Raw genomic sequence first — 25,493 nt, 5'->3', positions numbered from 1 at the left:
ACCATAGCCGTGATTCTGTCTCCTTCCTGAAGAGCTACTACCTGGCCACCTGTGTACTTTCCACTTTTATTTTATTTTATTTTTTTAAAAGATGTATTCTTTTTTATTGAAGTATAGTTGACATACAATATATATTAGTTCCAGGTGTACAACATAGTGATTTGATTTATCTACGTTACAGATTGATCACCACACTAAGTCTAGTAACCATCTGTCACCATACAAAGTTATTGCAGTGTTATTGACTATTTCCTGTGCTGTACATTACATCCCCGTGACTTTATTTATTTATTTTTTAAAATCTTTATTGGAGTATAATTGCTTCTCAATACTGTGTTAGTTTCCGTTGCACAACGAAGTGAATCAGCCATATGCATACACATGTCCCCATATACCTCCCTCTTGAGCCTCCCTCCCGCTGTGTCTATCCCACCCCTCTAGGTCATCGCAAAGCACTGAGCCGATCTCCCTGCGCTATGCTGCTGCTTCCCACCAGCCAACTATTTTACACTCGGTAGTGTATATATGTCGGTGCTACTGTCACTTCGTCCCAGCTTACCCTTCCCCCACCCCATGTCCTCAAGTCTGTTCTCTATTTCTACCTCTTTATTCCTGCACTGCAACTAGGTTCATCAGTACCATGTTTTGTTTTTTTAGATTGCATATATATGCGTTAGCATATGGTATTTGTTTTTCTCTTTCTGACTTACTTCACTCTGTGTGATAGACTGTAGGTCCATCCACCTCACTACAGACAACTCAAATTTGTTTCTTTTTATGGCTGAGTAATATTCCATTGTATATATGTGCAATATCTTCTTTATCCATTCATCTGTTGATGGACATTTAGATTGGTTTCATGTCCTGGCTATTGTAAATAGTGCTGCAATGAACATTGTGGTACATGTCTCTTTGTGAGTTATGGTTTTCTCAGGGTATCTACCCAGTATCCACTTGTTATTTTAAAATTGGGTAATCAAGAGAACAGTGGCTTTGTACTGAGATTGGTACTTAAATCTTGGCTTTGTTGCATGCTAGCTGTGTGACCTCGGGCAAGTCTCTTAACCTCTCTGAGCCTCAGTTTCCTTATGTCCATGTATCTCACATTCATTTGACAATTGAATGGAATTATATATGTAAATAGGCTACCTCTGTGTGTGGCAAATAAGAGGTAATTGTAATAGTAAATAATATGTGTCAGCCACTATTTCATACATCTTTTATATATTTACTTAAACATCACAACAACCTCATGAGGCAGAAACTGTTGTTATTTCCACTTTACAGCTAAAGTTAAGTAACTTGTCCAGCTAGTAACTCAAGTAGCTTAGCTATAGGAATTATTCTTTTAACAACTATGCTATACTGCTTTTTAAATACTTAAAATTTTTTTATTCTCTCTCATTTTCAAATATTTATATTACATGGCTCAATTTTTCAATTTGCAGTTTGTATTTTTCCTTGTTATTAAGTCGCATTCAGTGTCTGACCATAAGACAACTGTCATCCCCTTTTCGTTAAAATAGGCAGTTTAATGCAATGGCAAGAAAAGAAAAATTCAAAATTTCTGAAATACAAGAGATAAGGTCTTGGGCTTCCCTGGTGGTGCAGTGGTTAAGAATCTGCCTGCCAATGCAGGGGACACGGGTTCAAGCCCTGGTCTGGGAAGATCCCACATGCCGCGGAGCAACTAAGCCCATGCGCCACAACTATTGAGCCTGAGCTCTAGAGCCTGCGCACCACAACTACTGAGCCTGTGCACTACAACTACAGAAGCCCACGTGCCTAGAGCCCATGCTCTGCAACAAGAGAAGCCACCGCAATGAGAAGCCCGCGCACCGCAACCAGGAGTAGCCCCCGCTCGCCACAGCTAGAGAAAGCCTGTGCGCAGCAACGAAGACCCAACACAGCCAAAACTAAAATAAATAAAATAAAAAAAAAAAAGAGAGAACGATTAGGTCTTATTGCCAACCCTCTCTGTGGGAAGCCCAATCAGTGTAGCCCAGCATACAAAGCAAGCTGGAGACGTGACTGTCTCCTTGAATAGACAAGAACTGACCGCCCCCCCCCAAAAAAAATGTTTTTGGAAAGCCATGAAAATCTGAGCAGAGAGTGAGGGATCTGCAATTTAAAATGTTAGGAGAAACTATTTGTACCCTGCATGTGTGCATATATATACATATATGAGAAAATGTGTGCCTGTGCATGTCTGATGGTGTGTGTGTGTATGTGAATGCATGTGTGTAAGGTGTGTGTGCACGTGTGCCTTTGGAAGATGTAACGCTTACTGACTACCAGAGGAGTTGGCCCAGTGGGTGTTTGGCACAAAAGGATGGGCTGGGATTAATTTTCTGGTCTATTTTTCTTCAAATCACTGAGCTAATGACACTGAGAAGGAAGAACAGTCTCCAAGGAGAAAATAAAATCATGTTTCTCATGAAATAGGTCTGTCATATTTAACAAAAAAAAGTATAGGACTCCCAGTTAAAGTTTATCTAAAATTAAACAGTGAATAATTTTTTAGTGTAAAGATGTTCCATGCACCATTTGGGACATCTTTTACCAAAAAATTATTTATCTGAAATTCAAATCTAACTGGACATGCTGTGTTTTATCGGAAACCTTACCATGAAGGAGAATGAATTTAAATAGCTGCTGGTTTTTTAAAAATCTTTTAAAATCCACAAACTGCTTGTGGACTAGAAAGGTCTTTGGTTCTGTCTGGGGCATCAACTCATTTTTTTCTCTTTCACAAAGTTTCTTAATGACTTGACACCACCATCTGCGAAATGGGGAAATAATCTGATGAGCACTCTGTCCTCTCTCCAGGGGAAAACCCTGTAGAATTTCACATCCGTACCCTCATGTATAATGGCCTGGGGCACCTCATAGAACTCCATTCTGCTCTCCAATAAAAAACCAATTAGGACTTTTTAAAAAGGATTCTTATGATACGTCTTAATAGCCAGCCAGGATCCGGCAGTGTTCAATTTCTTCTTTCTTTTTCCCTTTCTCTAGCTTGCATGGTGACAGAGTTATCCCTTGAGGGGAGTAGCAAACTCTGGAAGTCTCCGGAAGAAATAGCACATTGATGGAAATGCAGAGAGGAAACTTCCCATGACCTCTGGGAATCCCAAAGCACGCACAGGTGAGGCCCAGGATCCAGAGGGCCCATGATGGTGTGACTGGAGGGGAGCCCTTTGGACCACACAGGACTTCTTCCAGCTGGAACAAAGCAGCACGTAAAGGTGAGCCTCAGGTTCTCAAGTAACTGTCCCTGGGTTCGTACTTTGTCTGTCACTCTCTTGTTGTCTGAGCTAGAACCTCCTGGACCTCTGCTTTCCTCATCAGCAAAATGGCTGAAATACTAGTGCCTCGGTCAGTGTTGTTGTAAGGACTGAGCGTCAACATTAATAAAACCATGTCTGGGACTTCCCTGGCGGTCCAGTGGTTAAGAGTCTGTGCTTCCACTGCAGGAGGCATGGGTTTGATCCCTGGTCGGGGAACTAAGATCCCACATTCCGTGCAGCCAAAAAAAAGAAACCCGTGTCTGGCTCTCAGGAAGCACTTCATAAATGTTAGTTGTTATTATTATTTCTTGTTGTTGCCTGGGACGATTTTTGCTAATAAGTTCAGTTATAATTTTTATTAATAACCTTTTCTGATGGTAGATGTAATGCATGTTCATAGAACAATATGTAGAAACAGAAAAACCACAGGAAAAAAATTAAAGCAGAAATACCCCATAAAGCGATCTCTGGTTTTTAAATTTTCTCTGCATATACGAGCTGTTCTCAATGCCGACAGTGCATCAGGACAACCTGGGAAGCTTTTTAAAATACAGACGCCAAACCAGTCAGTGACAATATTGTACGTTCAGTTTTGTGAACTGCTTTTGTCAAGCTGCTTTATCTCTCGCCATCATTTTTCTTCTACAGTGTTTTATTTTTTTTTCTTATGGCTTCAGCTGTGGTTTCTAATAAGCCCTGACCCACTGCTTTTCACCCAGCAGTCTTCTCACAAAACGAATCCGTTTAAAAATATCATCACTCCCGCCTTCTCTTGGCCTTCTAATCTGCCACAGTGGATGAACAGAAAGCTAGTCACCATTATTCATTCTGTCCCTCTCTTGAACTTTGGCTCCCTTACTGATGGCCATGAGTGACTCTGGCCCTCAGTCGTCACTCTGCAGCTTTGTGGCTAAAGCTTGAGATCATGCTGGCAGAGGTGCCGGTGTGGGTTTGCACATTTCCTTCCCTAAAATATTAACCTGACGTATAACTCTATTTTTCATTTAGAGCTCAGCCGACCATGGTGGTGGTTATTTCAGCTCAGAACAACCTCCAAGGACTCTAGGGGGAAATTTCCTTGCCCGACCAACTGACATTCTAGGAAAGTAAAATGACATTAAAACACCATAAAAAAAATCCCTCGTAGACAGCTGTCTCCAGTTACTGATGAATGAGACTGGGCACAGAGTGAGCAAGGGCTCTAAACCAATTAAGAAGCAAACACCAACCATTTATGCCCATCCTGCTGCCAATAACTGAAATTAGTGAAATAAATGCAGCAATCACAGGACAACAAACATCGCCCTGACTTTCTCTCCTCCCAGGTTGATTCTTCAGCTTCTGAGTGGAAACACAAGTGATGGTTGTTTGAAAAGTTTTTGGAACATTGCAAACCAGAGGTTTCTCAAGAAGCGCTGTGATGAAATGTGCATTTAGGTATCATTTGTATGGAAGAGCAAGAAGCATGGACTATGGCAGGTTCCTAACTGGTCTTGGAGTGGGGAAACCAGAGGAGGTCTCAACCCCCAGAGCTGGACCATCTGCTTTGGTCTGTGGCCAGGTCAACTGAGGGATAACAATAAGGGCTGCAGGCCACTCTGAGGACAGTAGGATGTTGCAAAAAGAGGCCTGACCTGTTCAGCGAATGAACAGATGCAGATGAAGGCGGCTTACAATTACTGACGAATGATGTACCAGGCACTCTTCAGATTGATTGAGGAAACACTGGAGAACAGTCTCTTCTCTCTCGGGAGAGTAAGTATTTTGAATGGTGCTCATAGGATAGCTTTCTGTTTAAGAGTGAAAGAGATGAAGATTATTAGAAAGACGAAGCCCATAAAGTTAATTGGGGGTGTGCTGTCCTATTCCCCTCATTGCAGGCCTTAGGAACAAAAGTCTTAAACGGCTTCCCTGGTGGCGCAGTGGCTGAGCGTCCGCCTGCCGATGCAGGGGACACGGGTTCGTGCCCCGGTCTGGGAAGATCCCACATGCCGCGGAGCGGCTGGGCCCATGAGCCATGGCCGCTGAGCCTGCACGTCCAGAGCCTGTGCTCCACAATGGGAGAGGCCACAGCAGTGAGAGGCCCACGTACCGCAAAAAAAAAAAGTCTTAAATACATGGAAACTTTTTTGCAGTGGGGAGGAATGTGGGTGTTGTAGTTCTTCCACTTACCAACTGGTCACCTATATCTCTAAGCCTCAATTTCTTCCTCTATATGATGGGGATAAGTACCCACTTCGCAGGGTAGGAACTAAACCAAATAAGTGCGTGCACAGTATCTGGAACATGTAGTGCTGGTTTCCCATCGCTGGTGGGGCCAGACGGGAGGGGAAGTGAAAGTCTCAACACCAGGCAGAGATGGGGTAATGTTGCTGTCAGGGGTGGTGGAAAGCTTTCCCTAAGGGCCACATGACTCAGAACTCTGTCCGCGGCAGGAAGGCTGGCCGCCCTGGCTGAGGCTGGCCCACTGAGTGTGATGGTTTAATGGTTTGCCAGGCCTACGTAAGCATTGCCCTGCTCTGCTTGGTTGTTCAGCAAGGCCTGAGTAATAACAGAAGCTTCTCCCCTGTTGGGCAGTTTGTACTGCAATTCTTTTTTATCCCAAATAATGGAAATTACAGGATCCCAGGAAGCTGAGATCAGTCACAAGGGTTTTGCACTTCCCTTATACCCGATTACATCAGCTGCACCATCCAGGTAACAGCCCTACTGTTCCTGTCTTCAGCCTGAACATGGGTTTCTTCCATTTTCCGAACTATCCTGCCCCCCACCCCCGGGGTGTGGTATCTCCCATTTGTTGGTGACGGCACACAGCAGAGGAGTTTGCCCAGGAGCCAACCAAGTCTTTGCAAGCCCATCCAAGTGACCGTGCCAGGGAAGGCAGGCTTGCTAGGCCTGTTTGTTAGTTTCCTCAGAGCAGAAATTGAGTGCCCACAGTGACCGTTAATTTCACCTCTCCTTCCTGGACACAGAAGGAATGGTTTCTTCCCATTCTTGAATTGAAGAAGAAAAGTAGGCAGGAATGATCTCTAAACAAAGTGTGATTTTAAGCAGAGCATTTAGGTACATAGGTTCTTCTCCCTTGTTACAGATAGGCAACCTTTCTCTGGGAGGGAACTAAGACCTTACTGTAAAAACAATAGATGTTGCTCTCGATCTGTTCATTGCTTTTGCTTTTCATGAGGATAAAGAAAAGATTGCTCACGGCAGCCTAGGGGAGGGCCTTGGGCACCATACAGAGAATTTTCCATGACAGGAGCTGATACCCCCAAGCACCTACTACCGCTCAACAGTGTGCTAGACACTTTATGAAATTATTTCACAGCAACTCTTCCAATTTTTTAAAATTGAAGTATAGTTGATTTACAATATTATATTAGTTTCAGGTATACAGCATAGTGATTCAGTATTTTTACAGGTGACGGTTCCCATTTTAAAGATAAGAAAACTGAGGTTTTTACCTGGGAAAACCTGGAGGAGAGAGCAGGCAAAGCATATTTCTGGGTCACGGGAAGTCTGGCGATAACCAACCCTGCCCTTCCCATGTTTTGAAGAGAAAAGGATCAGCACAGTCTGAATTGGAGGATGAAAGCAACTCTGAGCCTGGGTTCTGGTCAAATCTGGCCAACAAAGGACTCAAAGGGACTGGTGAATCTTTTGTATAAGTCAAGATTCTTGGGTGCAAGTGACAGAAATCAAATTCAAGCTAGCTTAAGCTGAAAGAGAAGCAAATACACTGGTTTATCTAACTGGGGAGCCAGGAGTAGGCTTGAGTCATGGCTGGAATCTGGCATTTATGTAACATGCACTCTCTCTCTTCTTTGCTCTCCTTTGTGTGTCAGACTCGTTCCCTTCCCATTATGTAGAAAGTCAGGCTTCCTACATTCAGTCAGGCTTTTATGATCCCAACTCGGCAAGACTAGCAGAAAAAGCAAGTTCTCTCAATGTGTATTAAATGTCCATGGTAAGTACTGCATATAAACGTAGAGAAGGGCTCTGCCAAGTCCTGTCTATGTGGTGTGCTCACTGCTGTGCCAGTTATAATCACTGTTGTCAGGATGATTGGATACCATGATAAGCAAGCCCATGGCCAGCACCGGGCAGTAAATTGTGATTGACTACTCCACATGAACTCTATGGACTGGTGATGCAGAGTTCCCCAAAGATGTCAGGGAAGAGCAGACAAAATAACAGATTCCCGCTAAGCCCCTGAACTTATGAGGAGCCTCTGAGTGATGCTATTTTTTTTTTTTTTTTTTTCTTTTTGGCCATGCTGCAGCTCCTGAGATCTTAGTCCCCTAACCAGGGATCGAACCCATGGCCTCTGCAGTGAAAGCGTGGAGCCCTAACCACTGGACCACCAGGGAATTCCCTGAGTGATGCTATTTTCATACCGATACTTTTGTACCCTTAATTACTCTAAAGAAGATAATATCACCTACACCACATGTATAAGTTTGTTAGAGCTGCCATAACAAAATACTACAGGCTGGGTCGCTTAAACAGTGATTTATTTTCTCATAATTCTGGGGGCTGGAAGTCTAAGGTGTGGTTGCCAGAAAGGTTGAGTTCTGGTGAGAACCCTCTTCCTGGCTTGCACAGGGCTGCCTTCTTGCTATGCGCCCACGTGACCTTTCCTCAGTGCGTGCACACGCAGAGAGAATTCCAGTATCTCTTCCTCTTCTTATAAGGGCACCAGTTCTATCAGATCAGGACTCTATCGTTATGACCTCACTTAACCTTAATCCTCCTTAAAGGCCCCATGTCCAGTATATAGTCACATGGGGGTTAGGACTTCAAGATATGAATTTGGCAGGGACACAATTCAGTCCACAGCATCCTGGGATCTAGATACTTCTGAAGATACAATCTATCTCTGTTTCAAAAACATTTTATGTTTGAAAATAACTGCCAGAAATATTTGAAATTCTGGGTAAATGGAATTCAAAAGGAAAGAACTTGCTTTGTCTCTAGATTCTAAGCTCCAGGAGGGCAGGAACTGTGTGCCTCAGTATTTCAGCATGGAGCACAGCAGTAAGCCCTCAGAAACAAGTGAATTGAGGAAAGGTGGATGTTCCTAAAGACACAATAAGATCACTAGTTTGTGGCGCCATCACGATCTCAGCTTCATTTGATCCCTGTTGAGAACACAAGGGAGGGATAAACGAATTTTTAGTCTGGAATTTTTAATCATATATATATATATATATATATATATATATTTAAACCCCACATTTGTTTATTTAATTTTTTTTGGCTGTGTTGGGTCTTCGTTTCTGTGCGAGGGCTTTCTCTAGTTGCGGCAAGCGGGAGTCACTCTTCATCGCGGTGCGTGGGCCTCTCACTATCGCGGGCTCTCTTGTTGCGGAGCACAGGCTCCAGACGCGCAGGCTCAGTAGTTGTGGCTCACGGGGCTAGTTGCTCCGCGGCATGTGGGATCTTCCCGGACCAGGGCTCGAACCCATGTCCCCTGCATTGGCAGGCGGATTCTCAACCACTGCGCCACCAGGGAAGCCCTAGTCTGGAATTTTTAAGAGGCAGTCAGTTTCCTGCTGCTCCTTCCCGTCTGGTCCTGCTTCTGAAGACACAACTACTAATGATCAGCTCTGGTCTCTGTCTGCACTGTCCTCAGAGAAATAAACTTTTACACATGGCATATGGTGTTATAAAAGCATATTTAACAAAATAAAATATAGTATATGTACACATGCACACATGATCAGTTAGTTTAATAACAATAGCCTCAAACACACCATGTCATCTTTTCCTTATTACGCCTTTGTATAAGAAAAGCCTGGACACAGGTTCTTTGGAGAATATACATAAATGTTTATAGACTGAAAATAATATCAATAAATACCATCTGTGGCCCATACAGTTTTTTCAGACTTGTCCCCAGAGAGTCTCTAACAAAGCAACTCATATCCTCACCTTTGAAACCAATATCATGCTGTTCAATCACCAGAAAATTGCCTGTCTTGAATATAGTCTTATCTGGAAAATAAACGACAATAAATAAAGATAAAGCTGCTGTTATGTTGTTGTCATTGATAATAAATTATTAAAAAACTCTATGGGCATAATAAGGAAAAGATAACGTGATGTGCTTTGGGGAGGCTGACTAAGTATTCGCATCCTTTTTCCAAAATCTCTCTTCCGTGTTACCTGAAATTGCCATATTACTTAGACCTTTGTGATAAGGACACTAGACACCCTTCTTAAAATAACACCTCTCAAGCAATCCTGGAAGATATGGTGCACTGAGCCGTTATCTCTCACTTACACCTTATCTCCAATTAGTTTATCAAATTCCAGTGATCTAGCTGGTCTTCAAAGGAAGATAATAAGAAAGAAGTAATTTTATTAATTTTTATTTTATATTGGAGTATAGTTGATTAATGATGATGTGTTAGTTACAGGTGTACAGCAAAGTGATCCAGTTACACCCATACAAGTATCCATTCTTTTTCAAATTCTTTTCCCATTGAGGTTATTACAGAATATCGAGCCAAGTTCCCTATGCTGTACAGTAGGTCCTTGTTGGTTATCTACTTTATTATTTTTTTTAATTTATTTATTTTTGGCTGCGTTGGGTCTTCATTGCCACACGTGGGCTTTCTCTAGATGCGGTGAGCGGAGGCCACTCCTTGCGGGCTTCTCATCGTGGTAGTTTCTCTTGTTGCGGAGCACGGGCTCTAGGCGTAGGGGCTTCAGTAGTCGTGGTGCACGGGCTTAGTTGCTCCGTGGCATGTGGGATCTTCCCGGACCAGAGATCGAACCTGTGTCCCCTGCATTGGCAGGCGGATTCCTAACCACTGTACCACCAGGGAAGTCCTGGTTATCTATTTTAAATAGTAGTGTGTACATGTCAGTCCCTTCCCCCCGACCTCCATCCTTTCCCTCTGGTAACCATAAGTTCGTTCTCTAAGTCTGTGAATGTTTCTGTTTTGTAAGCAAGTTCATTTGTACCACTTTTTTAGATTCCACATATAAGCAATATCATATGATATTTGTCCTTTCTATCTGACTTACTAAGAGAGAAGTAATTTTTGATGAAGGGAAGAAGCTAAGGAAGACACATACACAAAGCCACGCATTCATTCATTCATTCGTTCTGCCAACAGTCATTGAGTACTGACTCTGTGCCGTGCCCTGAGATGGAGCATGTAGTCTAGTTGGGGAGACACAATTATAGAGCAGTCATAGTGCTGTGGTGGAGGTATGTGTAGGGTATTATGGGCCAAATTCAAAGGGCACTGTGATGGTTAATTTTATGGATCAATTTGACTGGGCCGTGGGGAACCCAGATGTTTGTTTAAACATTGTTCTGAGAGTATCTGTGAGGGTGTTTCTGGATGAGATTATCATCTGAATCGGTAGACTGAGTAAAGCAGACGGCCTTCCCCATCGTGAGTGGGCTTCATCCAATTCAATCTGTTGAAAGCCTGAATAGAAGAAAAGGCTAAGAAAGAATTCTCTCTCTGCCTGTCTTTAGGCTGGGATGTTAGTTTCCTCCTGCCTTTGGACTTGGACTCAGACTCAGACTCAGCCTGGAATGGACATCACTGGCTCTCCTGGTTTTCAGGCCTTTAGACTCAGAGTAGAAATACACCATCAACTTTCCTGAGTCTCAAGCTTGCTGATTGCAGATCTTGGACTTCTCAGCCTCCATAATCATGGGAGCCAATTCTTAAAGTAAATCTTGATTGGTCAATAGATAGATAGATAGGTATCCTATTGGTTCTATTTTGCTGGATAACACAGACTAATATGGGCGTCCTCCTCAGTCTGGGCAGGAAGGCTTGGGAAGGGAGGGGAGTTGTAAGAATAAATTTCTGGAAGCTGAAACCAGGCTAAATTCTGGAGGGCACAGCAGAGTTAACAAGGAGGGAGATTACTTATTGCATGCTTTAAGACCCTGTCCCCAGATCTTTCCAGTTCAAAATTTTAATCAAGTACTTGGATGAATATATATATAAGGCACTATTAACAGATGTTACAAAGTTAAGAGAGATAGTGGTTTACTTTGCACAGTGGCAAAATCAGGGCTCAGATCTTGGCAGGATGTAGAAAGGACCAGGTCCAACAAAATAAAGCTGAAGAGAGGTCAATGAAAGGCCTTGCATGTGTGTTAAAAAACAAAACAAAGTAACAACAAAAACAATCAGCTACACAAGCTGGGCAGGGGGTGAGAGGTGGGGAAAAGACATGTAAAAAATTATTTTTTTTTTACCGAGATACTATTGACATAACATTATGTTAGTTTTAGGGGCACAACATAATGATTTATGTAAGTGTTATGAAACAATCAACACAATAAATTTAGTTAACATCCATCACCACAAATAGTTACAATTTTTTTTGTGTGATGAGAGCTTCTAAGATCTACTTTCTTAGCAACTTTCAAATATACAAAACAGTATTGTTAACTAGTCACCATGCAGTACATAACATCTTCACATCTTATTTATCTTGTAACTAGGAGTTTGTACCTTTTAACCACCTTTACCCATTTCACCCATCACCCAACTCTCCACCTCTGGCAACCATCAATCTGTTCTCTGTACCTATGAGTTTGTTTTTTTGTTTTTTTAAGATTCCACATATAAGTGAGAGCGTAGAGTATTTGCCTTTCTCTGTCTGACTTATTTAACCTAGCAAAATGTCCTCAAGGTCCGTCCATGTTGTTTCAAATGGCAAAATTTCTTTCCTTTTTTAATGGCTGAATAATATTCTTGTGTGTGTGTGTGTGTGTGTGTGTGTGTGTGTGTGTGTGTGTGTGTGTATAATGGAATATTTTCTTTATCCATTCATCCATCAATGGACACTTAGGTTGTTTCCATGTCTTCTTGGCTATTGTAAATAATGCTGCAGTGAACATGGGGGTGCATATACCTTTTTTAAAAAAAATAATTTCTTTATTGGCATATAGTTGATTTACAGTGTTGTGTTAGTTTCTGCTGTACAGCAAAGTGAATCAGCTGTATATACACATATCCACTCTATTCTAGACTCAATTCCCGTATAGGTCATTACAGAGCACTGAATAGAGTTCCCTGTGCTATACAGTAGGTTCCTATTAGTTATCTTTTATATATAGTAGTGTGTACCTGTCAATCCCAATCTCCCAATTTATACCCCCCTTTCCCCCTTGGTAACCATAACTTTGTTTTCTACATTTGTGACTCAGTTTCTGTTTTGTAAATATGTTCATTTGTACCATTTTTTTAGATTCCATATATAAGCGATATCATGATATTTGTCTTCCTCTGACTTACTTCACTTAGTATGATAATCTCTAGATCCATCCATGTTGCTGCAAATGGCATTATTTCATTCTTTTTTGTAGCTGAGTAGTATTCCATAGTATATATGTACCACATCTTCTTTTTTTTTTTGTACCACATCTTCTTTATCCATTCCTCCATCGATGGACATTTAGGTTGCTTCCATGTTCTGGCTATTGTAAATAGTGCTGCAATGAACATTGGGGTGCATGTATCCTTTCGAATTATGGTTTTCTCCCAATATATGCCCAGTAGTGGGATTGTTGGATTATATGGTAGCTCTACTTTTAGTTTTTTAAGGGATCGCCATACTGTTCTCCATAGTGGCTGTACCAATTTACATTCCCACCAACAGTGTAGGAGGGTTCCCTTTTCTCCACACCCTCTCCAGCATTTATTGTGTGTAGATTTTTTGATGATGGCCATTCTGACCAGTGTGAGGTGATACCTCATTGTAGTTCTGATTTGCGTTTCTCTAATGATTAGTGATGTTGAGCATCTTTTCATGTGCCTCTTGGCCATCTGTATGTCTTCTTCGGAGAAATGTCTATTTAGATTTTCCGCACATTTTTTGATTGGGTTGTTTGGGGTTTTTTTTGATATTGAGCTGTATGTAGGTATCTTTCTGAGACTTCATTTTCTTTGGGTAACTACCCAGAACTGGAATTACTGGATCATATGGTAAAAAAGACTTATTTATATTATGTGTTAATTCAGAAGTTGGTAAACTATGGCTCATTAGCCAAAGTCAGCCAGTAGCCTGTGTTTGTAAATAAAGTTTTACATATTGTCTGTGGCTGCTTTCATACTACAGCAGCAGAGCTGAGTAGTTGCAGCAGAGACGGTATGGACTGCGAAGTTGAAAATATTTACCAACCCTTGATCGAGTCCACTGTGCATTCAGTGTGAGTCAAGTCCATGATGTGCTCGCTAAAAAAGCCAATTCTCCCTTAGGATCCATTTATAAAAATATAAATGCTTAAAATCATTTGTGAATGAATCAGTGGATGAACAAACAACCAAACAAGGGAGAGGATGACTCACCCTGGTCTTTGTGGACAGGAACCCACCAGAGTCCTGGGCTCCATACTGGGGATACAGTTAAAGAGGATTACTGGAGCTGAAACACTGGAGAGGAACGCTGGATTACTGGTGACTGGAACTCACTCAGAGGGAAGGGCTGAGATGGTATTGGGAATTGTATCAGGAACAAGTGAAGGAAATAGAGATGTTTAGCCTGAAGAAGCAAATGCCCTAGAGGGATATTAACAGCATCAGTGTTGATGACATTTATTGAGTCTTAAGAACCAGGTTCCTTACATATGGTATTTCATTCAATCCTCACCACAACCTTAGGAAATTGGTAGTATTAATATGTCCGTTTTGCAAATGAGGAATCTGCGGCACAGAAAGATAAAGTTGCCCAAGATCACACAACCAGTAAAATGGGAAGCTGAGACTCCATCCACGCAGTCTGCCCGCAGGCTTAACTGTGCACCATTAGCTGTCCTCCCTTATTTAAAGGGATATTAATAACCTTGTTACCTCTGATTCCGACAGCCAGAGCAACAGCCAGAGGAGACAGAAACAGACCTCAGCGCAGTGCAAGAGAGACCTTTCAAATGTCCAGAGATGGGACAGGTTTTCAGTGTATTCAAGTAGGGGCCAGGTAACTTGGCCAAGATTTCAGAGAGAAAATTCCAGAGTGAATAAGAGCAGATAGCCTCCAAGATTCCTTCCTTCTCTTGATTCTATCATGGTCTGAGGCTTGGGGCACTCCCTATATGGTCAGCTTAGGTCAGCAAGAGGCAGCAGTAGAAAGGGACCTGAGGGGGAGGCACTTTGCTAAGGACTTTAGCTATGTGAATTCACATGTTAGTTCACATTCACATGTTAATTCACATACTACAAATGTCATCGTTCCCATTTTACAGATGGAAAAAGTGAATCATGTAGCGGTTGCACAATTTATATAGAGTCACACAACTAATAAGTATTAGAGCCAGGATTTGAATTTAGGCAGTCTGACTCTTATCTTCTTATTATCTTCTCCCTAATTGCTTTACTCCCTCTGCGTTTTCCCTTTGCATTTGCCATAATTATCTCAAGCCTTTTATCCATGCCATTAATTCAATTTTCAATCATGTCTTTCCTGTTACTCTGGCATTTCTAATTTATGTATTAGATATATAATGGTGTTGTTTCAGTTCTTGATTCATTTCTTTAGCTCTGAATTCTCTTTATTCTCCCTCTGTCATTTTAGCATCTCAATTTTGAGATCTTATTTTCTCAGATTCATTTTCTTATTAAGGCCTTTTTGTGCAATGCGCTCCCTGGGGATCTCCTGTATCTTGGTGTTATGTTTTCTTCCAGACTGGTTTCTTCATAGTTCATCTATTACCTTCCTTCCTCCCCATCCCTCCCTTGTTTGACTGTACCATACTTACATGGTCACCATGTAGTTTATTTTCATCTCACTCTTGTTTAATAAAGGCGGCTCCAATCAGATCTTTTTGTAACTATTATAGAGTGGATGTGGTCTCTTTGCCCCTGTTCCCACCTTATCTAGGATGAACGTGTTGCCTTCTCTCTGAGCTAGTTTTTGTTCATTACATTAGGTATTAGGACATCTTAGGATGCTTTTCCTAAAATGCAAATTTTATCCTGCCACATCTTTCTTAAAACTCTTTGGTGGTTTCTCATAGCTTTTAGGGAAAATGTGTAAACATCTTAACTTACATCCAAGGTCCCTCATTATTTGGCCCACATACCTCCCTAGCTCAGGTCTCCTATCATTCTCTACCTCATTCGTTAATTGATCACAGGAGGCTTTTTGCTGAGCTTGGATCTGGCCTCGGAACCCTTCTCAACACAGGGCTTCAGGTAGCCTATTAGCTATCTTCTCTAGTTAAATCCCATTCATCCTTCAAAACTTAGTTCCAGTGTTCTCTTCTCTGGGAAAATTTCCCAGAATACTCCTCCCTTCCTTTTCCTTCATTATGTAGTTCAGATACCCCTCTTTTTTGATTTTTCTGTCATATAATTTATCATACTTAATTGTAATCTTCTCTTACAATATGGTGCAATAGATTTTGGAGCCAGAACACCTAGGTTCAGAAATTAGCTCTGCCTTACTTGCCATCGTCTGACTTTGGGGGTCCTTTCTGTGCCTGCTTCCTTGTGACAGTTAAATACCTTAATGCATGTAAAGCTTTCACTGAGTATGTGATCAATGTTATTTATTGCTTTTTATTAAAAGGAGCCATCAGACAACGATAATGGCCCCATACCACCCAGAGCCCTTGCCTGACAACCCAGGAGCTGTCCGTGGTGCTAAAACAATGCCCTTCAACACAGAACAATGTCCCCAGTGTCTGTCATATATTTAGCCCCAAATAGGGATAAACCCATGATTACATCTTTCCAGCTTTAGCAACAGATGCAGAAACTGTTTTTCCCTTTCCATTTCCACAACCACCATTCTAATCCTGGCCTTAGCCACCTCATCAGTGAGCTTCCTAACTGGCCTCCCTACAACTGGACCATTTGACCAACCACATTCATATTATCCTCCTCTAAATCTTTGTTTATATCAAGTCATGTCCCTACTTACTAACTCACAAAGAATTTCTAAAGAGTAGAAACCACTCAAATAACAACTTGAAGGGATGGTTACATGATAAAATATATCAGTGAGATGTCCATAGAAGCAGCAATAAAGGTAATTATTAAGGCCATGTAAAAATATAGAAAACTTTTTGTCGATGGAAAGGAGCAGGCTACAATATATTTTTTAAATTAATTAATTAATTAATTAATTATTGGCTGTGTTGGGTCTTCGTTGCGTGACAAGCTTTCTCTAGTTGCCTGCAAGTGGGGGCTACTCTTCATTGCAGTGCCCAGGCTTCTCACTGCAGTGGCTTCTCTTGTTGAGGAGCATGGGCTCTAGAGCACAGGCTCAGTAGTTGTGGTGCATGGGCTTAGTTGCTCCGCGGCATGTGGGATCTTCCCGGACCAGGGCTCGAACCTCTGTCCCCTGCATTGGCAGGCAGATTTTTAACCACTGTGCCACCAAGGAAGTCCCAATATGGTTTTAACATCATTCATTCTTTTGTTAAACATGTACTGAGTACCTGTTTTGTGAGCCTATTCTGTGATAGGCTGTAGAGATGTAAGAATTATTAAGACAGTCCCTTCCTTCTTTAAGGAGCCTTCTCTAAAAGAGTCTAGCAGAAGAGAAAGCCATGTAAACAGATTGCAAGCAGATATGCATTTGGGCTGAGACTGGGAAAGGATATGGAAATTTGTAAACAGTATCAGGGGTGGGAGTGTGGGTGAATTTTGTCTTTTTAAATACCTCTTAGGGAATGAACCCTGTACAGAACCTCAGAGAAGAGAGCAGAATCAAATTCCTCCAACAAAGGCTACACACAGCTCCAGGTAAGCTCTTCCCCACTATCCATCCATGCATCCTCCAGCCACCAAAAAAAAAATTTTAATGGAGTGCCCAATTCCTAGGTTGTGGCTCAGAGAAGTCAAAGAGGGCTTGACCAGGGCAAGAAGAAAAACAATGGCATAGCAGCCACACAGACCTGCCACAGCAAAATAAATGGATATTTTTGAGTGATTATGATAATGCAAGTAAAAATGGAGGGAATGTGTATAATCGTACCCTGATGAGTATCCCCAGCCTCTTATTAACTGGCCACCAGGCATACCTCCCCAGTCATGTGCCCTAGGACTCCCTAGGAGATCTGTTTTTTTTTTTTTTTTTTTTTACTGTGACCACCTCCAGCTTGTTGGCCATTCTGCTGTTCCCTATCAAGAATATTCTTCACTCTTTTAATTCAAATCTTGTACTTTTTTTAAAAGACAAGGACTCATCTTCTTCAAGAACCCTTTCTTAGTTAACTCCATTCTATTCTAGTATAAATACTTGAAAGTCAGTTTTACTGGATGTAAAATTCTTGGCTCACATTTCCACTGCTTTGAAGAAGTTCAAGAGAGAGAGAAGAGTCTATAATACATTAGCATCCACCTGTCACTGGTTAATCTCATAGGCTCTGGAGTTAGACAGATCTGGGTTAGATCTGCACTACTTATTAGCCATGCAACCTATGGAAGGTGTTTAATCACGATAGACCTTAGTTTCCTAACCTATCACATGGACATAATAACAACTGTCTGGTAGGGTTTTGTGAGGATAAAACAGATTGATATATGTAAAATGGCTTGTCATGGTGCCTGGGGCATATGAAGTATTCAGTATATGTAGCTGTGACCATATCTTTTCCTTGAAATTATTCTTGATCTGTTTCAGGGAACTATGGATCGATTCAACCAATAATGTATGTCCTTCACAGTAGGTATTTAATAGATGCCTTCTGAAGGGTTCTGATTTAAGAACATTGGCAAAGAAAAACAATATTCCATTACTAATGAATTTCCAAATGGAGAATGATAGACTGGTAAGCAGTTATGCTAATTGGTAACATTTCTTATCAACAAAAAATAGACAAATTATTCATTTCTCATTTACTATGTATGTGAAGTTATAAACTGATTCATTTTTGCCCAATTTTATATCAAATACCTATCTACGTTAATAAATAATGAAAGAAGTTGACCTCCTAATCCTAGTACATTTCCTGCTGTATTTAAGATGAGGACCTAAAAATCTGGCCTGACGATCAAGAGGGCTAAATATCACTGTTTGTGACTGGTGGAGATATTGTTACACAATTGAGAAAAAGAAAATGGGGAAAAAATATACTATATTTTCAAATATTTGGTGGTTTTCAAGGAAACAAATAGTAATACATCTGAGTTTAGAAGATTAATGGAGGTGTGATAATACGAACTGGTGATATAACTTATCATTCAAACACTTTTAAGATGCTTTAAATATATAAAGGAAATAAAGACCCTCCTCTTCACCCTCCCCTGCAAAAAAGAGGAAAATCTGATTCAATCTACTTCCACTTCTAAATTGATTCTTCAAGTTAGTTAATGATAGTATTGGAAACATGGGGATTTCCATAGATGAGCAGTATGACTATGTTCCATTAGCATCTGATATGTTGTCATTTATTAGATACAGCTGAATAATTGTCGGTTTCTGAGGGGAGTTTAAAAATTATTCTGGCTAACTAATGCTTGAAGATCACCCTAACAATTACTTAACTGAAACTCCCTCACACCACACACCAGGAGTTATATTCAACTTTAGTAAGAAATTAACATTAATTGGATTAGAAATTGCATTCACAAAGGAAAGAACATTCACTGGAAGGAGGAGAGAGAGGTGGTGTTGTAGAAAGCAGCATAAGCAGTGTAAAACAAGGGGCTGTGGTGAGATATTATACAAACCAATGACGTTACTAACACTGTTCCCCCAGGTTAAGATTTCCCACAATGCTGAGCACAAAATATTCACATGGTAATACTCTAAAACTAAAACTTTACTTCTGGATAGGTCTTTAACATATCTATTTAGTCCAAGGTCTCATCTTACAGATGAGGAAGCCAAGGCACAGAGATGGGAAGCAACTAATTTGATCTATGACAAGAACTCATATATTTACTTTGAATAACACTTTTCACTGCTATACCTTTTATGTGAAGCAGAGCACAGGAGGGCAGAAAAGCATGGGGATTAAGTGGATGGGTCCTGGAGTCAGACAACCTGAGTTCAAATCCTGACTGTGCCACTAACAAGCTGTGTGACCTTGGACGAATTACTTACCCTCTCTGAGCCTTAGTAGCTCTCTCTGAAAAACCATAAAATCATAGTACACTTCATAGGTTTGTATGGATTGAAAGTGGTAACATAGGTAAAGCCCATGGTGCATAAGTAAGTACATTTGCTACAACTGTTACTTCCCCAAAGGCAAAACATCAAAGACCAATCTGAAGGGATTGAAATCAAGGGAGCAAAAAACCCATGTACTTATGTATGCAGGTCATAAATTAAAGTAAAAGGGGGGTGAGCGGATTTCATTAATTTCCTTCCTTTACTTTTTCTCCTACTACATCAGTCACCCCTACTCTCAGCTGTGCTGGTAGGCACCCAAGAGAAATCCAGACAAAATATTTTTATTCATTTGATCATAGAAGTACTTAGTCTGTTTACTATTTGGTCTCTATAGTGCTGCTGACACTCTATCAATGTTAGAAAATTATAACAGTATATCTTTGACAGTGGTAAGTGGTGATCTGCCAGAATAATTGGCAGCCAGGCAATGTAAAAGCTGAAACGTTCTCACAAGTGTTTACCCAGCACAAGCTTTCCTACTGCTGTCTGCCTGCTTACCTGGCACAGCCCGATTTGAAAACACAAGCGTCTTTGTATGCTTTTCAAAGGATCTTTTGGTAAACAAGGGATGTTTTTTTCTGTATTGAATTCAGGCTGCCTTGCGTTCTGTGCTTTGATTTACTTTGTTCAGCAGTAGAAACCCCAAAGAGAAAGGCCAGGTTTCTTCCCGAAGACCCTCACACATCATTCCATCCTAGTTTTATCCTTGAGGATTGGGATCCTGTATACCCTGGCTCAAGGTGTGCTGTGTTTCCGTGATCAGGAGGAATATATCTCCTCTCCATCATCCTTTTCCCAGCAGCATTAGCATTTAGGGATGGGCTTTCCCTGTTGTTTGGAGAAGTTGGAGTGGGCATGGGGAGGCTGTCTGTGAAGAGGAAGCTTTGCAGGCAGGGGTTTGCCAGGAAGACCTGTGGGTTCTTCCGTAATGAGGATGCAGACCCCTTCTCCCACTGAGCTCGTTCATCTGGACAAAACTAGACCATTTTTGTTTCGAGAGGTTGTCTTTCCTCCTGCCGCGGGTTGATCTGCCGTCTCCCACTCTTAACTCTCACCCCAACCCTCCCCCCAAAAGGTTTATGAATGCTCAGGACTTCCAAAAGACAGTCGCTGAATCTATAAAGTAGGATGGGACACTAGCAGGCATCCTCCCATCCATCGGGGAGAACAGAAGCATCAATCCTCTCAGAGCGGTGAGAACTCCCTCCTCCGTTCTCCACAATCCCCTCTTGCTCCTTAAACTGGGTCCCCCGCAGGGGGACGTTCAACTCCAACCGTCTCCCAGCGCTGGGGTGGCCGTGGGGATCGGCTCCTCTCCGGGTGAGGAGAGGGGCGAAGCGGCCCGGGAAGGTGGGGACGCCGCGACGGGGGAGGAAGGTACCTGAGCTCGGCCCGCGGCGGGGCGGACCCGGGGACCCTGCGGTCGGCTCGCCCCCGCCCCGCCCCCGCGGAGGCCGCCGCCTGCTCGCCGGCCGCGGCGCACGCGTATGCAGGACGGGGCAGCGCGACACTCCCTGGCCGGCCGTGCGCCGCGCCAGACCCACCGCCTCGCGCCCGCGCCGCCGAACCCGACCCGGGCCGTCCCGGCACCATGCGGAGGGTGAGTGCGCCCCGCCTCGAAGGCGGGAGGGGGCCGGCGAGCGTGAGAGCGCTCCCCTCCAGCCCGGCTCAGGGCCGCCGGGAGCGATGGGAGAGCCTCGCGGGGGAACCGGGCGGGAAGGGCTGAGGGCTGGGCGGCCGGTCTCGCTGGGCCGCGGCCGTGGCCTGGGCGTAGGGGGAGGCGCCTTAAGGACAGCGTCGGCGGGCTACAGGGGGCCCTGGCGTCTCTCCTCTCCCGAGGGCATCGGGCTCATCTGGCACCTGCGGCGGCGCGAACACGTCGGGGCTCTCTGCCCGCGCCTCCCCGGGGCCGCGGTGGGCTGTTCCCCGCGCACCCCGCGCCTCTGTTTTGGGGGGGAGCCCCTTCCCCCGCGCCCCCCAAGCCGGCTTGGCTCGCCGCTGCGTTCTGAGCTCGGCGCCTCGCTCCTCCCTCGGGAGCCTCGTAAACTTTGCGGGCGGGCGCGGGTCGGACTCCCGCGGCGCACACTCCAGGGAGGGGTGGGCCCCAGAGTCGGGCGGGTGAGAGTGCAGTGACGTGGGTGTGAGTTTCGGGGAGGTGGTCGTCACCCCTCGCCTCTAGACACGCGCTCGCTTCCGGCGTTTGTTAGGCGCAAGGCAGTGTGAACTCGAGTCACTCCTTCGGCGCGAGGGAGGCAGGCGCTCGCTGCTCGCCGACCGGAACCCGCGCCGAGTCCCGGAGGCCGGCTCCCAGCCCTGCGTGTGGGCTGGGGGCGCCCTCGGCAGCGGCTCCTTCCCAAACGGCAGGTGTGAGGGCCCTGCGCACACCCTTTCCTCTCCAGCCAGAGCCCTTGGTGGAAAAACTCCAATCTAGAGGCTGAACTGCAGGGTGTATTCCACCTCAAGGGACAGCCTGAGGTTGGTGATGCTTGTTGTCCGCCCCGGAGAGCACGCGCGCACAGGTCCTGCACAGCTTGATCTTGCCTGTCTGAGGGAGCTGGCTGACGCGAACGTGTTGGTGGTTTCATGAGTTACCAGTACCACTATGCGGTTGGATTTTAATCTTGGGGACAGAGGCTGCTTTGATCAAACGCGGGATCTCGGCACTTATAGGGAGAAGAAGGGGTGGAGGAAACTCAAGGAGATCCAGGTAGATATCCATGACATTTCCCCAGACCTCCTAAGGCCAACCCTGATGACAGTTTATGTGCCAAAGAAAGGGTGTTGGGTGTTTTCTGAAGAGACGAGGCTGAGAGAGGAAATGGGAAAAACAGATTAAGACTCTCACCAGAGCCTGTGAATGTCCCTGGCTTGGAGTTTGGGGTTGCCTTGTTACTAAGGTATGTGTGTGCCCATTAATTTGGTCACCTGAGTGGCCCTTCCGAAGATTTCTTCCTCTCAGGGGCTGGGTTGCTTCAAAGGGAACTCTGGCCTGTTGTTTTGCGGATGATTCCAGGTTATTAGGTGTTCTGTTTGGTGGGGGTGGGTGGTATTTGGCGTGAATATATGTAGAGCAAGTGTGAATTGGCCCCAGCTGCCTCTGGAAAGCCTGTTAGTGAGCTGACATGGAAATTTACCTGGCTTACCTTTGGAGTGAGTCCAAACCTGCTCAGGTGTTTTTGAGGAGAATAGGATTGCAGCCAGACTGGCCAGCTAGTTGGCATGCCTGGCATTGGTGGAGCAGCAGAAATGGAAATTGGAGGGGCTAGTTGTTTGAACTCCACATTTAGGGGTCAGCAACCGCCTTTTACTTTGAGTGCCACTGGGGTTCTTAAGGAAGGCAGCTGGGATGGGATCTGTAGGCCTAAGTAAGATGTGTTAGGTGGAGAATCTAGATTTGGAGATGGAGGGCATTGACCAGAGTATTTTAAAATGAGATTTGCATATCACCTGCTTTAGGATGGAAGCCACGAATGCTCACTAGAAATGCAGATTTCTGGGCTCTACCTCAGTCCTATTATATCAGAGCCTCTAGGACTGGAGCTCAGCAATTTACACTTTGAGCACCCACCACCACCTTAAGGCATATGTATTAAACACCTACTATGTGTAGGCACTGTGCTGAGCTCTAGGAGTACAGAGGGCAGATGACAGCTAAGAGCCTTGTTCTCTTGGAGACTGCATTCTAGGTGAGAAATTTGACAGTACAGAAGTAAACAAATATTCAAATAATTTTACAGAGTGACGAGTGCTGTGAAGAAAATAAAGCAGGATAATGGAATAGTTACTGAGTCCAAGCTTGTACTGCTGGCCGCAAGACAGGCCAGTAAACTGAGAGACGTGGTGTTGGGACAAGGAAAAGCAACTTTATTCAGAAAGCCGGCAGACTGAGAAGATGGTGGACTGGTGTCCCAAAGAACCATCTTAACCTGAGTTAGAATTCAGGCTGCTTTTATACTAAAAGGGGAGGAAGTGTGGCTGGTTGTTGCTAACTTCTTGGTGCCGGAATACCTTGTTCTTGCAGCTGTCCTTGTAGGTCTGGTCACAATGTTCCTATAAACCTTCAATAAGACAAATGTTTTTTTCTGTTCTGCAACTTTTTATCTCTATATGAGTGGGAAAGTGTTATACCTTTAAAGGTCAGAGCCTTGGGAATGGGCTATCCTGTATATTTCAGGCTATAGGCAACATTCTGTTACAAAACGATCAGAGCCAGCATGACTTAAGCACAGGCAACAGAGCACAAAGTTTAGAGCTAAAGGAATAGGTCAGTATAGAGTGAGGTTTGTTCTTCTCTGTTACAGGAAGGGGAGTGAATCAGGCAGTGAAGCCATTTTAGTGTGTGTGGGCAAGGAAGACACTTCTAACGAGTTGACATTTGAACTGTGAATTACACGATGAAAAGAAGTCAGTTATGCAAAATTTCAGGGAAAGTGCTGCAGGCTGAGGAACATCAAATGCGAAGGCCCTGAGGCAGGAACAGGCTTGGCCTGTGTGAGAAACAGAGAGAAGATATCAGAGTTGAAGCAGAGTGGGGTGCATAAGGGGTGGGGAAAGTGGAATGAAGGGACCAAGTTCTATAGGACCTTCTTGGCCATGGTAAGAAATTTAGATTTAAGCCTAAATGCAGAGGGATGCTATTTAGAGAATTTTAAGGAGAAGAGTAGAATGATGTGGTCTGGTTTACTTGTTTGAAGATCAGTTTGGCTATTGTGCATAGAATGGATTATGGAATGGGGATGGTAGTGGTAAAGGGAGATCACCTTTGAGTGCAGTAGTGATGGAGAGAGGGGGAGAGATTTCGGAGGTAGAGTCAACTGAACTTACTGATGTGGGAGGAAGGAAGGGGTAGGAATCCTCTCATGTACATTTAAGGTTGCTAATTGAGTGTGAGTATGTGAGAGTGCGTGCGCGCAAGAGAGAGAAAAAGAGAAGTGGAGAAAAGAAGGTGGTTGGGCCTTGGTTGGAATGCCCCAATGATAATGAAAATAGCTAACAGTCAGTGAGCATTTTCTGTGGTACATGTATTAAGCAAGAGTCTTGTGAAATAGCAACTATTGTCACCATTCTACAGATGTGGTAATAACAAGCTCAGAGAGGTTGAGTATGTTGCTATAGGCCACTCAGCTGAGTGTTGGACCTGGAATTGTACCGGGGTTTGCCTACCCCAAAGCCCTGGCTCTTGCCACTATGTTCTGCTGCCTACAGACTGCCTGCTCCTGCCTCAGACCTTTTCTGTTTCCGAAGAGATAATTTAGCTGTTCAGAAGATGCACGTGGCGACCTTTTAGCTGTTGTAGATCAGTAAATGCAGAGGAAGGGAAGACATTCTACTAGAATGGAAAGTAATGGCTATTTTCATTGGTGTTCCTGAATGAAAGGGTGCATAGGGAATATTCAAAATGGGAGCACAGAAGATGCCCAATAACTGGGTTTCTCCGAGGAGAGGCTGACCTGGTGCATTACCACTCTGCCCGGTGCTTTGAACCTCATGTGACCACCAGAGAAGCCATGGGCTGGATTCTTCTTTCACTTCTTCACATAGCTAGCTAATGTTTTGTTCTCTATTTTTGCATCCAAAATGAGCTCTTTCTTATGCAGAGCCAAGGATTTCAGAGGATTGGTTACTTTAAAAAATTATTTGTATTAGAGTTAGAAATCAGCTGTGAAAAAATAATTACAGTGGTAGCTACTATTTATTGAGCGCTTTCTTTGTGCCAGGCATCTATTATCTCCCTTCATGTTCATAACAACCTTTTAAGTTACAATTAACAAGTGATACATTTACACAATATAAATTTAAAAGATATGGAGAAGTTTACAGTGAACATTACTCCTCCTACCCTGTTTCCCAGCTAGCTGCTTCCCTTCCCCTAGAAATAATTGATGTTAAACCCATTTCTTGTGTACTTCCAGGAGTAATCTATGCAGATACATAGCAGGTATATATTCACACTCCCCCGCCCCCCTTTTTTTTTTTTTTACACAAAAATGTAAATGGTACCATATGAGTGCACCTTGCTTTTTTCCCTGTACACAAGATCAGTGTTTGTAGATCTACCGGTTCTTTTTGTGGCTGCATATAGGATACCTTTATATGGGCCTA

The 25,493-nt window shown here is 43.4% G+C and overlaps 1 protein-coding gene across 2 annotated transcripts in view; it reads left to right on the top strand.

Annotated features, from left to right (window-relative positions):
* The first annotated feature begins 4,611 nt into the window (after window positions 1-4,611).
* The window catches only part of TMCC3 (transmembrane and coiled-coil domain family 3), a 350,901-nt gene continuing 330,019 nt past the window's right edge, over window positions 4,612-25,493 (top strand). Inside the window, exons 1-2 of one of the 2 annotated variants that reach the window (XM_029206695.1) lie at window positions 4,612-5,045; window positions 16,942-17,017. Coding sequence is in view for 1 of the 2 variants with exons in the window: in XM_029206694.1 (XP_029062527.1) it covers window positions 20,983-20,991 (9 nt within the window). In the remaining variant the exon portion in view is untranslated. Of the gene's footprint in view, window positions 5,046-16,941; window positions 17,018-20,924; window positions 20,992-25,493 lie in introns of those variants that run through there. The other variant, XM_029206694.1, reaches the window with a different exon arrangement.

This window comes from Monodon monoceros, unplaced genomic scaffold, assembly GCF_005190385.1.
Source record: "Monodon monoceros isolate NGI ecotype Baffin Bay Population unplaced genomic scaffold, NGI_Narwhal_1 Super_Scaffold_6, whole genome shotgun sequence".
NCBI classification, from domain to species: Eukaryota; Metazoa; Chordata; class Mammalia; order Artiodactyla; family Monodontidae; genus Monodon; species Monodon monoceros.
Note: the sequence above shows the minus strand (reverse complement) of the source record. Positions and strands in the feature narration are given on the sequence as shown.